Raw genomic sequence first — 18,003 nt, 5'->3', positions numbered from 1 at the left:
TTGAATTGAGAAGCAATGCTCGTACAAAAAACCAAAAGACCACGATGCATCCTTTTTATCGAAAACATTTTTAATATTCTTTTCTCAATGCATTGAAGGAAAAAAAAGTATTTACATTCAAAACATATTCTGAAAACGAATGCATAACAAGAAATGAAACGAAAAAAGGCGACGCGCGATGAAGTTGTAGTAGAAATATATTTTAAGATTTTTGTATCAGAACAATTTTTATTTATGTCTGTGCATATATATAATTTAGCTCTTTTCGGCTTCTTTTATTCGCCAACGTGCCAAGATTATCTAGCCGTGATAACAATTTTTGGTGTCAGAATAGATTCCTTATTGATTCTTTTCTATTCGCTCAAAAAAGAGAGCGTGGGAAGGGAAAACTTTTCGATTCATTGAGCCATTAAAAAGGGAAAAAAAATATCTGAGACTAAAAATCACATAAGGAATAGTTTTTGTCAAATTTTTAATTTCGGTAAAAAGGAGATCTTATATGCTATTTTTACTTACACGGTTTTTCGAGGCTCTGTCTCCAAGGAAAATAAAAAATGGCCACAGTTTAAGTACCTTACACTTGCAGAACAGCGATGGTTTTAAACTACATATATCATCTTGCCGTGAAGAATTATCTGAACTTTAGAACAAACAATTTAATTAAGCATTATAATCCCTTAGATCGGTTAATTTTCAAGAAAACGGTCATAAAAGTGCATATTTTGTCAAATACGCGTTTGATTAGTGCTGACATCTAGTTTAAAATAAATTGACTATCTACACCTTAAAAATATCCTCAATCTGCCATCTGGTGTGCAAAATGAGAAATAAAATGTTCTCCTGGCAAAAGAAATGAATTAGCTTCATTCTTATTGGCTCGTTACTACTGAACACTCCAACTCGGAAATTTCATGGGAGCGAGATATAGAGGGAGAAACCTCACCCCGTTACTTTCAGGGGAGCGAGAAGAAAGAGGTTAAAAGTTATTGAACTTTTTTTAAAGAAATCGCTAATTTGGAGACAATTTTCATCTAGATGAAAATTTTTAAAAATCCCTGCCTTATTCTCAGTTATTGGCAAATTTTTATGAGCCCAAATAAGACAACATTGAAGTAAGTTTTCAAATATTAGAAAATAGATCACAAATGCTTTTGATTTTTATAAAGCTGTTTCTCGATATTGACGCTTTGTTCCATATTTTAGAATACGCATGGGCATCGCTAGCTCTAGATAGGCTAAAGTTGTCCTAACAGTTATGAGTAACTGTTGCAAACTTACAGCAGTTATGCAAATAGCATGTTACTCGTAAAAAAGCATAATTTTATATGACAATGAAGTCTTCGAAAAACAGCCTTAAAGGAGAAACACAACATTATTTTCAAGAAGAAATGTATTGATCCCATGATAAATACGAGCAATATTTATGCTTGGTTTATTCTTATGAATTTTGAACTTAATTTGAAATAAATAATAAAATAAATTGTGGAAAATAAAACACAATGAATCAACACAAAAAAATTAAGTTGTTTTACTACCAGGCTCCAACACTGGGCGAGGATGATTGACTGGCGAATTTACACCATTTTAAAGAATGTCATTTTACAATGCAAAATACAAAATTTGATTGAAACTGATCTAATAGTTTCTGGGAAATAGAATTTTAAAAATACGACTTTTTTAAAGTTCAATTGACCGATTTCTTTAAAAATTTGCTTTTTTCCATAGAAAATTACAGTCTATAAAATGATGTAAAAAAAGTATATATAATGATTTAAAAAATTTTCAACTATTAATGAATTAAATAATAAAAAAGTAATGAATAAAGTAATAAAAAAGTAATGAATAAAATAATAAAAAATTATATTTTGTATGGAAGTGAATTCGGATAAACAAATTTTATAATTGTTTTCAAAATTTCACTCTCCTGACCAAACTATTGGGACCATATTTCCCAGATTGCGGCTAACCCCTACATTTCAGAAATCAGAAATCCAAATCCGTCGAAAAAAAAGTTATGTTTATTCAAAGAAAATACGTTTTTTGTGTCTGATTTTGTAGTTTAAAATATCATCTGTACTAATTAATTAGCATATTTGAGGACACTCCTTGAACCATTGAGATAGAGTCCTAGAACTTGAAGATGTGATCATTTAATCAAAAGTTATTCAGGGTGGTCCGTTTTTTATTTTGCGGAATGTACATACTCTTAACTGTTGCTTAAGATTATAAATATACGGGAACAGCCAAATGCTAATTTTTTATTAGATTAAATGTGTGCTTAAATATTATTTCAGAATAAAGTGTTTTTTTTTTTAAAATAATCCAGTTAAATTTATTTCTTCATTGAAGGTTTCATAAGCAATTTAGATTATAGACAATAATAAATTTGTAAAAACAGGCAAATACTAGATGATTTCATAAAGCATTTATAGAGAAAAAATACTTTAACAATATCGACATATACAACAGTGACAAAAATGCAGAACACTTTGTGTAAGAGGTCGATTATATTAAAAATGTGATATTAAATTATTTTTAAGGTTAAATATTTGTTCAAAAACGCTCCAAAATTTGTTTTCTTATCGAAGCATTGATATGATGAAAACTTTTCAACAATAGACAAATCTAAAAGATATGAAATAAGATATGAATAATTCTAGAGACTTTTTTCATTGAGCATTAAAAAAAATTAACACTTTTGGCCTCTCTGAGACATATGTCCTTTTAATTGACCAATTAGTTAATTTTTTGTTTTATTTTGGCTGAATATTGTTATAGTTTGTTATTTTCACCTTATTTGATCTATTAGAGTCGTAATTTGTCTCTTAATTAGAAAGGAGAAAAAAAACTGTTCTTGAAAGAGAACACGCTAGGGCAAGAAATTATAATTTAGAAACTTTATGTACAAAACCTGAAATGATTAAAACCAAAGTCCTCTTAATATTATTTCAAGTTAAATATCTCTTCCGAAAACTATCTAAATCTCACTACCTATCAAAGCCGCAATAAATAAAAGTACATTTCAATAAACCGAAAGCAGTTTTATCTTCTTAATTGGCAATGCACACTGATACACAGAAGATAGAATTACCGAAAGGCATCGGACTGAATGATCAATTGATAAGAATCAGAAAAACGAATCAGACATATTTAGTTCACAATAAACAGGAATCTGAGCTAAAGCTCAATCGGGGGAACAAAGAAGGTAAAAAGACGACTAATTTAGAAATCACTGATACTTGGCAAAAGAAAGGAACAAACAAGCCAAAAGACGTGATTTCTGTATTCTTCAGAAATTGTTCGTAAAAAAAAAAGACAACGAAAGAAAATAAATACTGAAGCTAGTGATTGGCCGAATTTTGATTTGATGCACAGATAATTACATAATAATTTAATTATTTCTTACAAAAGTGTTGAGAAAATACAATTAAAATTAGAAGAATAAAATTAACGCTATAACTTGTTTGTTAAGAATATTGTATTTACGCAAATCTTTTAATTTTAATTGATTAAATTTAATTTTCAGGAACACAATGATGTTTGAAATTGTGAGGGTGAAAAACTAGAAATTAAATTAATTAAATTAAAAAATTGAACTTTTTTTGTAAAATCTAGTTATTTATGATCTTAGTACTTACTTCTTGTTGTCAGAATAAATAGTAAATTATTTAATTCATAAATTGAATAATTCTATATTTAGGGGCTATTGTTAACTAACATGTTTAGAAATAATTTTATTACTTTCTTTAAGAAATATGGTACAATATTTACTTTCAATATTACATTTATTACAAATTACACTGAGGAATAATGTTTTTGTTGCATGAAATTTTTTTAATAGACCTGGAACATTTTCAAATCACTGATTTAAAATGTGCAGTCGGTTTTTCGCTCACCGCAGTTCTTTTAATTGACGTTTTTAGTCTATTTTTTACCAAAATGTACCAGTTTGAAAACGTTATTTATAACAGGGAATCGCATAAATGGTGCGACAAATTTCTAGGCGGGGTTAGGGCATATCATCAGTATACAAACTGCATAGGAACTCATGCCACCGTTAGGGGCGCTTCATTGTCATAAACTGTTTTTTTTTTTTTTTTTTTTTTTTTTTTTTTTTTTTGCATGTTCAAAAACAGGTCATTATGGGGAAGCTACCCTAAATGCATACGATGGCATTTCTGGGCAAGGGTTTCTACGCAATTTTCATCTTGATGATGTGCCCCTATAAGTGTATCACAGCATTTACGCTACCCCCCGTTATACAGACTTGTTCATTGCAACAAAAAATAAACTAAAAATTATTTTGAACAACAAAAAAATCTGCAGCTTTAGGATCAAAAATAATTTTAGATCACTCAACACCCGAACTAGGCAACATCAAGTATTTGTATAAATGCAACAAAAAATTTGTTCCCCAGCGTTATCTGTCTATGTAATAGTTAAATGCATATAATACGAATAAAACTATAAAAAAATACTAGTCTCAATTTTCAACAATAAATTAATTGTTTTTGATTGTTGCTGGTCGTAGTTACTAGATAAATGTTAATAAGTTTTTAAAGTTAATGCATTTTAAATTTATTAGGGGGCTAATACAATCAACGTATCAACAAACGTATGTTTTTTCGGACTTCTCCGCTTCTTTAACGGTTTAAAGCCGTTTTGTCGATAAAACTGATTTTCACCATAATCACAGACGAATTAAAACCGAAAGTAGAAGTTTCAGTTTTTACATTAGTCTTTATATTTTCTTCAATCATTTTACGATTATTTTCAATACTTGCTTTTACTTTTTAGCAGTTTGTTTATGGTTTTGAAATCGTATAGATAAAACTGCGATTGACTTTATCGTCAAAGAGAATTTTAAGAAAAGAATTTTTTTTACTGAGGAATTTGTATTTTTGGAAAAAAATAAGGCTTAGCAGATGGAAGAGAAATCTAGGGTTAAAAGGAGAAAATTTTAAAAAACCTCTCTATATTAATTTACAGAAAGATCAAAGTTGAATCTTCTATTTTAAATATTGTAAAATTTCTTAATCTAAGATTATTGTAAGATTAATTTAAATAATGTAAAATAAATCTTTTAAATAAAAGTCTTATGCTTGAACACGTTCTCTTCCAAAAAACAGAAGAAAAAAAAAGAACTTTTACTAACTTTTTTAGCGATTCTATATTTTCTGTATTTCATCGCAAAAAAAGCTATTTTTAGACTTATAAGTACTTCGCTGAAAAAAAAATCATAATTTTATTGAGATTAGTTTTTCTGCTACATTGAAAAAAACTTTTAAAAAAACACAAATTCGAAATTTAATAACTCAAAAACTAATTCGAAATTTAAAAAAAAGCAGACTTGTCTAACGGCTTCAGACATATTCAGAGAACATGACTGCTAAAAATCAAAATCCTTCTCAAAATAATTTTCTTTAAACTGAATTTTTTATTCAACTTCTTATTCAATGTTTCTTAAAAAAAAAAAATTCTGAAAATGTGCTAAATCTCATTTTCTTCCACCTAATAGTTTTTGCATTTTGAGTGTGAGAAGCACACGTGGTGAAATGTTTCTGAAGCATTGATAACAGCGACTACAATAAATTTTTCTTTAACATCAAATGCTATTTCGGAATTAATCTTATTTTAATTATAGTGTGATACTAAAAAATTAATATGGATAACATTAAAAATTTTGTTATCGAAAGAAAGAGTAACTTCGTCTTCAAAGAGTCGTCGGAAATTGCGAATCAGCATTATGTAATATATATTATTAAAAAAAAAACTGATGTCATTTATGTATTCAGACAAGAGATGAAAATTACTCAGGAAACTAAAAGGAAAATAGTCGAATGCTTAATTTTAGCATAGTAATAAATCTGAAGAAGTAATACATTAAATTAAGAACAAATATACTACATTTGGTTTTATAGTTTTTCTGTCATGAGAATATTGTATTAATTTATTCCCATTATAACTTAAACATCTAATGACCCATTCGAAGCGAAATCGATCACTGGCCATTGACACATCATGCCACTGATTTCCTTTGTAAAAGTTTTGTAGAAAATGTCTTAGATGAAAAATGGCTAAAATAATTTTTTTAAAGATCTTTTTTTAAAGATCTTTTATCCAAAACTGCGATGAGAGGATTCTTTTGAAATTTGATTGAATTTAAGAAAATGACGTACCTACAGATGGTGGTACAGTAGTATGTTAAAAATGTCTATATCTTTTTAATTTGATTTATTCTAATTTTTTTTCTAATGACACCGAAATTTAAAAAAATTAGCTCATAAATAAGAAAAAAAGATAAAAACATTTATAGCATACGAGCCATCATCTGTAGTTATGCCCTTGCTTTACGAATTTGAGTCAAATTTTAAAATGGTAATCGTAGTCACGTCTAAAAATTCTGAAAAGAAATAATTTAGTCACTTTCATCAAAAATTTATCTACAAAAATTGTTCATGAAAATCTGTAACCTTACGGTGACGTGATTTTCATGAACATTTATTTTTTATTTTGGTTGATTGCACCATTTAAAATGAGACAAATATAATTCGATGTTACTTGAATTATACAAAATGTAAAGTGTCATTCGTAAATATCGAGAGAGTAAATATATATATNGCCGTCATCTATATATATATATATAATATTAATACGTATGAATAATACTTACGTATTTAATTCTAAATCCAAATGCAATTTATAGCCAAAGGTGTCGATTACAAATGATGTTTTTTGCAAATGAGTTATCTATAAAGTTAATAAGAAAATTAGAATTCACAAACTAGAATAATGTATTATGAACTTTAAAATGCTTCATCTAGATAATTCGGTATTTGAATTTTTAATAATTTGAATTACTTAAATTAAAATTTGATACATTTTATAATTCCTATTTTTCATATAGAAGTGTTTTATTATGCATAAGAATATCACTAAAATAATTCTGAATAAAATATAAAATTCAGTAATATGAGATAGCTAGTAAAATAATATTTAGATAACTGCAGAACTAAAGTATATTCTGAAGCGAAAATATTTTGCACGAAGAAAACAGTTCTAGTAAAATTACCGTTATGTATGGCAATGACTTATCTTGTAAAAGAAAAAAACAACATAATTCTGGTTAAAAAAATCAAAAACTATTCATTCGCTATTTTTTTACGTTTATTAGGTAAGGTTCACCAGAAATTTTGTTTTTCGAAATTATAGTTCTTATTACTGTTCATTTAAAAAAAAATATATAGAACTGAAAAATGAATTTAACCGAATAAATGATTTTTGGTCCATGCTCTAAGGTATCATGATAAAATTACCAAATTTTACCTCATTTATCAAATTTCATCACATTTTATATCATTTTCTGTTCCTTATCATTTATTATCTTTTCCTGTTATTTTATATAATTTCCTCAGATTCCTGTTTATTTCATCACTTTTTATTTAATCTCATTTACCAACTTTCAGCACATTTACTATATTTTGTTGTTAATTTTACCAAAATTATTACCTAAGCTCTTTTGTAAAAATTGCCGAGTGTTTTGGTGTTCCTTATAGTCAAAAAATGGGGAATTTTATCATCTCCTGGTAGCTTTCACCAATTTTTTGTTCTGAGTATAATTGTAAGCGATGAAGTATAAATCACTAAATTAAATGTGTAAATCATATTCAATTTTACATTAAATGATCTACATTTCTGCCTTGATGTGAATTATTTCATTATTTAGAGAAAAAAACTACTATATTTTAAATAAAATATTTTATTTAATATTATTTAGATACACATAAATTTTATGCATAATTTAAAAAATGTATGATTTATATTCTTTCCTTTAATTTGAATTTTTTATTAATTAAGTGTGATTCAGTTCGCCATATTACCACCAGTTTAATGGAGCTTCAGCTACTAATTGTCAAACATTTTTTCTAAAAATCAATTTAAATTTAAAATATTGGATGGTGATTTCTCACGTGACAATTTTTAATATCCTAACGTCTTAAATATTTCGATATTTTAACATTCAATTTCATTGAATACATCGTTTTTCAGCATAATTAAGAATTTCTTAACTTATTTAAACATTTCTAATCGCAAAATTTGTATCAAAATTTTCTTTTATTTTATTTTATAGCCGTCGTTGAACAGCCGACCTAATCCCGAGTTTACGACTGTCAATGATCGACTCGGTATCCTTGTAATTTTGAACCCAACCCATAAGACAAGGGAACTTCTGCATTAAGCAATAGGCAAGCAATGGGACAAACAAGCCTTCCTTAAGGAATTTTCGAAATCAATCCACATTTGGGTGAGAAAAACCACAAAACCCTCCCACGGTTCGTCCGGGGGCATTCAAACTCATGGTCCGTCTACCACTGATGATATTTTTATGTCAGCACTATGGTTGGTGTAGCGGAGTTTTTATCAACCACCCTTTGCCGGGATTCGAACCTGGGTCACCTCATTGGGAAGCGAACGCTCATAAAATTTTTCCTTCAATAATATATTGAGAAAAAAAGTAAGGTCAAAACTCACAGAATATAGTAATATTTACCATGTAACTATGACTCTATGGAAACATCAAAACAAGTGGTAATTTTTACCGAAACGCTTTTCTAATGATTTTTGTAAAATTAACTATAAAATATGGTTTCATAATTTGTGGTAAAATTTGGAAATTTTCATCATGATACTTTAGAGCATGGCATAAAAACCATTTTTGATTAAGTTTACTTCTCAGTTTCGTATTTTTTACTAAATGCATGTTTATAAAAATTAAATGTGTGTTAAAGTTATTTCGAAAACCAGAATTTTCGGTAAATCGCTACCATATAAACGGAAAAATTAGAAAATGAATGGTTTAAATACTTTAGATTTTAATTTTAATAGCTAGAATCATGTGTTTTTTTGCCAGAAATCTCATTACCATATAGTTCGGTTAAGTCACAATCTTTTTTCTCCTTGTAGATTTATTATGAATTTATTTACTTATTTAAGAATCACCAAATATCAAAATTCCAAATGAAATTAATAAAAAAATTTCCTACAATAATACATTTCAAGAATATAAATTTTATTTTGTAGCCTTAAAAGCAAAGTTTATTTAATTTACAATCGATGAATTTTCACATACGTTTTCTAGGTCGAAATTAAAAGTTTTTCTCCAAACTTTGAATGGCATTCTTTCGAAATCGTACATTGAAACCTGACGAATTCTGAAAAGATGAAGTAACGGAAGTAAAAAATAAAGACAACTAGCTAAATAACATCTAATTGCTCTTCATTGCTTGTAAAGTCATTTTACTGAAAGACATGCTGATGTAATTTGTTGAGCAATTATCGTGTAACTGCGATCTTATATCTAATTCTGTCTTTCCCATTATTATATTTGAAATATTATATTTGAAATTATATTATTATAGTTGAAATTATTATGTTATTATATATTATTATATTATTATATTTGACATTATTACTAAATATACATTAATATATTTGAAATTTGATGATGATTTACGAGGTTTTTGTCTCTGAGATAACTAAGGAATAATGCTGTGTTAATTCATCTGAGATAAAGTTATACATTGCATTATGGTGATTAATAAACATTAATCTAATGTTTCATCAAAGAAAAAGTCCCTAAATATTAACAGAGTTTTGGTTTATAATTATTTTTATATTTTATAAGGTATGGCACGCAAAAGTAACCGGTGATTAGAAAAGAGACAATTAAATAAAAACAGAACGATATAGACAGTTACAGATTACTGCGTTCTAGTTAAAAAACTTGGTCTTTATTATCCCTAAGTTTAAAAATTAGTTTAAAAGGTTATCAACAGATGGCGCAACAAATTGAGGATTGATTCAATTTGAATGGTTTGTCATGCAATATTGTTAATATAGTTTTTGCAGTCAGCAGTGAAATCTATTGATTGATTTAGTAGCTAATTTTGAAGTTTGGGAATAATAAATATATAGCAAACATATGTGTAGTAAAAGCTTTAAAAAATGCGGAAAACAGTGAATATTTTATCTCTATTCGTTTCTATAATTGATTCTTTAAATCAACTGCAGTTCTTGGTACATTTGATGTAAGCAGGTTGTGAGAATGTATCATCAAAGTACATTTGTTTTGACAATAAGAATTTGTAGAAAATATCATCTGCCAACATAGAATTGATGTTAATAAAATGTCATAATCAGTAGGGGAGAGTGGGGTCAATTGTAACAGGGTACGATTGTAACAGAGCAAAAATTTCGAGTGTCGGGTTTTAGATTTGGTTCTTAGGTGGCGCACAAAGTGTATTTAATAAATCTACATGTGCACCCCTGCTGACAACCATTTCTAGGTACTTTTGAAAGAGTTACATCACAAAAGATATTTTCACGCTACGCAAGTAATTTTTTTGGTATTAGAATATTATATTGTAACAAAGTAATTTTGTTTAAATAAATAAAAATTATTAACCGAATATGTAAGTGGACACCTTAATTAACATTTCAGAAAAAAAAGATTAGTTTAGTTAATTAACTAGCATTGTTTTTAACAAATGAAGCTGAAATGGCGTCTTGGGGACAATTGTAACAATAAGTAAAGGGACGATTGTAACAGCTGAAAATAAATAATCTTATGCTTACAAACAATTACTTAACTCTTTAAGAACCACCAATAGTTTCCTATATCATTTATATTATGTTGCATGTGCATTATTTTATTTGTCACCTTTCACAGCATAAATTAAAATTTTTAACCCCTTAAAGTTAAAAGTTTAACCCTTTAGGTCTCTGCTCATTATTATTTTTACTCCTAAAATATCACTACTATTTTGATCAATAAAAAAATATATCACAACTATGATAATATGTATAATTAACTATGTTTTAGTTGAATTTATGAACTGTTACAATTGACCCCGTAAGTGGGGACAATTGTAACAAGTGCACGACTGTCAAAAATTGTTAATAACTAATATAATAACATTTAAAATAAGGTATTTATTTTTTTTTCTAGTAGAGGATAGTCTACTTTACTCGTCTGTCAATTAATACTAATAATATATTGGATTTTTTGTTAGTTAAAAATAGTTAAGTAAAAAATGTTACAATTGACCCCACTCTCCCCTAATGATTATAAAATTTTGAAAAATGGAAGTTCCATTATTTCTTAAATCTTGGTGTTGATTATATTTCGTATCAATACTTCGTAAATATAAATCCGAAGTACTTATAATTATAATTGTAATTTAAAAAAACTTAGTTTATATGACAATTTTTTTATATGACTTGTATTTATATGACTTTTATAATTGCTAAGCATTACTAATAATAACTCAAATATTTTTCTCTATAAAATTTAAGATAAAAAAAATAAAGAAAAAATGTGAAAAGTAGATGAAATACAAAAGAATCGTGAAGAATTAATTTTTTGTTTTAAGTTGACAAAAGAATTACCTACACACTTATGTCAATTTGGGAGACGAATTTTAAAGTTATCCTAACATGCTAATAAAGTGAAATTTATCTTAGAAAAGATTTATCAATGCGGACTAATTTCTATTTCAATAAGCATCATATAAAACTTATGTTAGAAAGCTTTATATTCGTAGTGCATATAGGGATGTCGGAATAAATTAGCACTTCTTTCTTTTTGAAATTCGAAGGAAATTAAAAGATGAAAATAATACAAATAATGGAAGATAAATCTCAAATAATTTTTATCAAATTTCTGTAGTAATTATTTATTTAGGAAATATTCTTTGTCGGGAATATAAATAAGTTTCAAAGAGTTTGTTAGAATTAAAGTTAGTTTCAAAGTTCATTAGAAAATCATACATATCTAGTTTATGTTATATATATTTAGTGTTAATCACATGCATTTAGTTTTGCACTTTACAGAAAAATACCCTGATTTTTTTTATTTTTTTTTAGAATACTTAAATTTAAATTACATATTATTTTTATTTTTAAATTTGGTAATATGACCTTCTAACATTAAATTAAAAATTGTCCTGAAGCAGAGGTAGATAAAGAATAAAAGAAAGTTCTGAAATAATCCGCACAGAATTAATAAAAACTTACACGACCATCCACACTTGAATCCCTTGTTGACACTCCTTTACTCCAATATTGGCTGATTTGTATTGGATGTACAATTTCATAACGTGTTCCCAAGTTTCTTATCAAATCTTGGTTTAGTTGGTTTTGAAGAAGCATTCGTAAACCTAAAATCAAAAGTAATTTTATGCAAAAATATTTAACTTACTTTAAATTAAAATTTTCCAATATAACTGGACAACCAAAACGAAGTGCATCTTGAAAGTCAAAAGTTACACTCCTATCATATCTACTTGTCACTCCAAATACGAGCTGTTCTTTCATCCATGGCTTACTCTCTCCATACGCAGCATAGATGACACGAGCAGCTTTTGATCGAGGCATTTGAAACTTCATTAACAATGTTTCTTTGAAGCTCATTTGCCGAGAAAAATAAACAAGCCACAGTTTAAGTGGATCTCCCTTAAGAAATAATTTTAAACAACATAAACTATCTTACCATAAAGAATAATTCTAGTTTTGGAACGGAGGAATAATTTAAATATTTTAACTTGTTAACTGGATATGACGAAATATTTTGTCATACAGGAACTGCTACCATGGATTCGAGATGTTATTTACAAAGAAGAAAAAACTCTCCTTTGTTAAAGGAGTTAAACTAAAGTTTATTTCCCGGCAAATAAGTTCAAAGCTATTTAGAATTTTTGAAAATCGCCGATTTGGTGAGATTTTCCCACCTAGATGGAAATTATCAAATTCGATGAATGATTCTCAATTTTTGCAAACTCTTATGAGCCAAATAATGCAGAAAATTAGATCACAAAGGCTTTTCATATTCACAAAACTGTTGCGTTTCTTCTTGACATGTACGCCATTTTCAGAATTATACCATAGAGGGAGCTTTCTAAAGGTGGGTTGAACTTGGTGGGTTAAAAAAGTATTTAAGTCCAACTTCAGCCAGCTTCCCTTACGGTCTAATTCTGAAAATGGTGCAAAACGTCGAGAAGAAAAAGTCAAAGTGTGATATGAAAGTGAATATGAAAAGCAATTGTGATCTAATTTTTGAAAAGTGACTATAAAGCTGCATTTTCTGTTACCACCTTGAATTAGTTATCAAAATAACATATTGTTCACAAAATACCATAATTTCATACGAGAACAACACCTTCGAAGAAAAACAAAAAAGAGATATCGAACATACCTAATCTACATATATAACGAAAGATATCTGAAAAACAAATAAGAGATATCGAAAAAACTCATTTTTCTTAACTAGACATTCATTTTAAGGATCGAATAATTAACATAAATTAATTCCAAAAAAAAGAAAAAAAAAAGACTTAGATTCAGGTATTTACCTAACCTTCTTTTTCGAATGATCTAAAACATTATTCCAAACAAATGTAATGACATGCGGAGTATTAAAATTTGAAAAAAAAGTGGGAACTTAGTTGCAAATCCAATAAATAGCTTACAATCGAAGATAATAATAAATGCGTCTAAAATGATTCATTATTTCAAATACTGCTTTAAGTTCTGTAGAACATTGTGAAATATTTACTTTTGCAGCAACTCGTTGAATATACATACATTATTAATATTTTGAAACATTTGCAGTTCTCTTTTACAAACATATTTATTCCGTTTAATAATTAAAACATTTTAAATGTTTACAAACGTTAGTTGACAAAATAAATTGGAATATCAATGAAATAAATATTTTAATTTCATGAAAGGAGACTTGTTATATACTTTTAAATTCTGCTTTCAACAGTTTAAATATATTTGTATTAGGGATTTCTGTTAAATTACTGCAAAAATACATGAAAATTTATGAATTATTCATTAATATTGAATTTATGAATAACCATTAGAGCAACAGTAAATCTAATTTAATTCTTTGTTTATGTTGGAAATACAAATTCTGAGTTTATTGTAGAGAAAATATTATATTAGAAAATAAATATCCGCTTTAATTAACATAAAGTATTCAAACAGCTGCTTGTTGCACTTTAAAATAAATACCTAATTTAATAAACAGTTTCTTTTTAAAAAGGATTGTAAGAAGTAAATTTATTTATTTATTATGTTTTTTTATTATATTTTTTATTATTTCATTTTATTATTTTATTTTATTTTTTTATTATATTTTTTATTATATTATTTTATTTTTTTATTATATTTTTTATCATATTATTTTATTTTTTATTATATTTTTCTATTACAAATCGATTTCATTACAAAATGCATATTGTTACGAATGGAAATAAAAATGAGAAAGATATTTGGTAGAATGTTACATTTTTAATTAAAACTGGCACTTGAGCTATCGATTTACATTGGATGAAAACCGGAGGTTGAAAAAATGAGGAATGGAAATATATTACCCATGAAGTTAGAAATATAAGTACTTAGAAATATAAATCATAATTGATCCATGCTTCATAAATTAAATTAGATTTATTTAAGTTAAAACTGCTTAACATTTATTTTTAGAGTGCTCTTTTAACTCTTGAATTGCAACACTTATTAAACTCTTCGAGATTTAATTTTTTACCAAATGTAAGAGGACAACATTCACGGTAATTATAAATATAAAACTCAGTTAATTTAATGAATTCTTTAAAAAATAAATTTAGTTTTCTTAAAAATTGTGAATAATAAAATAGTGAATAAAAATTTAATAATTTGTGAATAAATATTTAATTATTAGAAAATTTATACTAAAAAAGAATATTTTTTATTGAAGTAGATACATTATTCAAATTATAATTTGAAATTTTTGCTTACTTCAGTTTTATTTTCTTAAAATCGAAATGTTAAGCAAATTCTTTAATAAAAATATCTATGGAAGAAAATTAAGAGGATTTTTATTGAATTATTTTTTGAAATAACTAAATAATTTATAATTTTAATTTCATCGGGATTAATTATTTCGGCATACTGAAAACTGGCAGGCTAAGTATGAAATAATCAAACATTTCTCACATTGTCTAGGCATTCTGTAGAATGCTAAATAACAAACAAGAGGAGTACAAAAGTCATTAAATATTCAATAAAAGAATTAGGTAAAGAATGTTGGAGTGTTACACAGTGCAGGAAACATATAGAGGTCTCTTTAATGGTAGTATTCAGTTGTTGTTTTTTTTCGAAAAATATATTTGCATTTATAAAGAATTTAAGTCTTTTAAATAATAGCCTTATCGTCAATTTTATCTAAAGAATATTTGTCATTTTATAGAAGGTCAAAGTTTTATATACTATGTCTAGGTAAAATATTACACAGTGAATGTTGGCGTGTTACACAGTGTTGCACTGTGAGTGTAAGAATGTTGGCGTGTTACACAGTGCAGGAAACATATAGAGGCCTCTTTAATGGTAGTATTCAGTTTGTTTTCTTGTGAAAAATGTATTTGCATTTATAAAGAATTTATGTCTTTTAAATAATAGCCTTATCGTAAATTTTACCTAAAGAACATTTGTCATTTTATAGAAGATCCAAGTTTTATATACTATGTCTAGGTAAAATGTTACACAGTGAATGTTGGCGTGTTACACAGTGTTGCATAGTGAATGCAAGAATGTTGGCATGTTACACAGTGCAGGAAACATATAGAGGCCTCTTTAATGGTAGTATTCAGTTTGCTTTTTTTCGAAAAATGCATTTGCATTTATAAAGAATTTATGTCTTTTAAATAATAACTGATCGTAAATTTTACCTAAAGAACATTTGTCATTTTATAGAAGGTCTAAGTTTTATATACTATGTCTAGGTAAAATGTTACACAGTGAATGTTGGCGTGTTACACAGTGTTGCACAGTGAATGCAAGAATGTTGGCGTGTTACACAGTGCAGGAAACATATAGAGTCCTCTTTAATGGTAGTATTCAGTTTTTTTTCGAAAAATTGATTTACATTCATAAAGAATTTATGTCTTTTAAATAATAGCCTTATCGTAAATTTTACCTAAAGAACATTTAGCGTTTTATAGAAGGTTTAAGTTTTATATACTATGTCTAAGTAAAGTGTATAAAGATTCTTTTTTTTTAATAATTTGCCTAAAATCATCAGTTCATATAGAATCATACTGTAATATGTCTATAGGTATTTGGTAGAATGCGCGGAGGTTTCATATTTTGCCTGTAATATATGCCCATATGCATGATTATAAGGAACCATGATGCATCACAAACAACATGTTTTATTTGTTATGAAATGTAGGAAAAAAATGATATGCAATGGTTTGAATGAAGAGAATGAATAAGAGCAGTAATATAATAATTGTAATGAAAATAAATGTTCACAAAATCAGTTTTTTAAAGGAAAACAAAGTAAATTGAAAAAAGAACTTTTTTACTTTTTGAACAATACATTTTTTTCAATCATCGAACTCAAATAAATCCGTTTATCATTACTGATCTTATTTATTGAGTAGAAAACTCGTTTCCTTACAATTACGTTTTTATTATTTCGAAATCCGCATTTTACTTCTTTTTAAGTTTATTTTTTTGAATTCTAAAATCTAGAGTTCTAATCTAAATCAACACTAGAATTTACAAAAGATAAAAAAAAAAAATTATTATCTTTTGCCACCACTGCCATTTTAGTTATAAATAATAATACCAATTGTAATTAAATGTTTGAAATGATAAAAACGAAAATATCATAAACACAAGTGCTTGGAGTTATAGAATATATTTCTCTAAAAAATCTAATAAATTACCTGCATTTCCAAGTGCTTCCGTAAAAGCAAAATATCCTCCATTGATCAACAACCAAAAGACGCAGACGATATTCATTCTGTCACTATTGAGGCATCAATAGAGCTCAGAGCTTGACTTAAAAAAAGGAAGTATCTTTTTACTTTCGTGACGTCATAATTAGAGGCGATCCTAGCAATAAGGTTCTGTCTTCTGACTTATGATGGATCACTTACGAAAAGGAGCGCGATTCAATTTTTCGTTTCTCGAATTTTTCACGCCCCGCTTTTCAAAAGATGGAGTGGGCTATTTTAAAAGCCATGTTTTTTTTCTTTCTTTACTTCTTCTTCTTCTGATAAGCGTTGACAGGGACTTTTCTAAAAAACCCTTCAACTCCCTACCCCCTTTTCTGAAAATGTATTAAATTTCAAAAGACTCCAAACGAGCGTTTACTTCGGATGTATAAATCATTTCTTTCAGTTGCTTTTTATTTATTGAAAAATATGAAGTTACTTAAGAAACTGATTTTTAAATGTCTTTACCAGTACAGAGTATTTTTTTTTTTTTGTCTCATAAACGGGCAATTTAGTAGAAACAGGAAAAAACATCATCAATCTTTTTAAAATGACTTGAAGTCCGATATTTTAAGAAGTCATTCATATATATAGAGAAAGAATATTAAATTATTTTTCTGATCTAATTAGAAAAATGAAATATAGAATCGGAACTTTTAAATACTAAAAAGATTTGAATCCTTGAATTAATCCAATTTTCTTAAATATAAGTTCGAACTATCCAAGTGAGCCGTCTCCGTTTGATCGACAAACTTAGAATGTTGCTTAAATTCAACTCTTGCTCCATTAAACCCTCTTTTTCTGCTGAATTATTAACTATTTCATGAGCCGCTGTGGCACAGTCATCTCGACATTGAGCAGTTATTGTGAGGAACTGGTGTTCGATCCCGGTACGACCTTAAAATAATACTAACATATGCATAGAAACTTGATAGTAAATTTATATTTGATATGATAAATCGATCAGAAACTCTGTCGACTTTTTCTGATCAACGAGTCTGGGAAATAAAGGCGGTCAATGCGCATTACTGATTACATAGGACCATGTGCTTTTATCGTATGCAAGAGGTATTTTTCTGGATTCCAATTTGCCCGAAAGTTATTGCAATTTGAGGTGCTTTTTTGAAAATTTCTCTCTCTTTTTTTTTATTTTTAGTTTTGTATATTGCTCTGTTGC

General features: G+C 27.2%; 1 protein-coding gene across 1 annotated transcript in view; it reads right to left on the bottom strand.

Moving 5' to 3' along the window:
* Positions 1-16,995, bottom strand: part of LOC107447116 (snake venom metalloproteinase-disintegrin-like mocarhagin) — an 83,198-nt gene extending 66,203 nt beyond the window's left edge. The window contains exons 1-3 of the mRNA XM_071186926.1: positions 16,776-16,995; positions 12,076-12,218; positions 6,674-6,750 (exon numbers count right to left, since the gene is read on the bottom strand). Of these exons, the coding sequence (XP_071043027.1) occupies positions 6,674-6,750; positions 12,076-12,218; positions 16,776-16,851 (296 nt within the window). The 5' untranslated portion in view covers positions 16,852-16,995. The remainder of the gene's footprint in view (positions 1-6,673; positions 6,751-12,075; positions 12,219-16,775) is intronic.
* Between the last annotated feature and the right edge of the window lie 1,008 nt (positions 16,996-18,003).

Source organism: Parasteatoda tepidariorum, chromosome 10 (genome assembly GCF_043381705.1).
Source record: "Parasteatoda tepidariorum isolate YZ-2023 chromosome 10, CAS_Ptep_4.0, whole genome shotgun sequence".
NCBI classification, from domain to species: Eukaryota; Metazoa; Arthropoda; class Arachnida; order Araneae; family Theridiidae; genus Parasteatoda; species Parasteatoda tepidariorum.
Note: the sequence above shows the minus strand (reverse complement) of the source record. Positions and strands in the feature narration are given on the sequence as shown.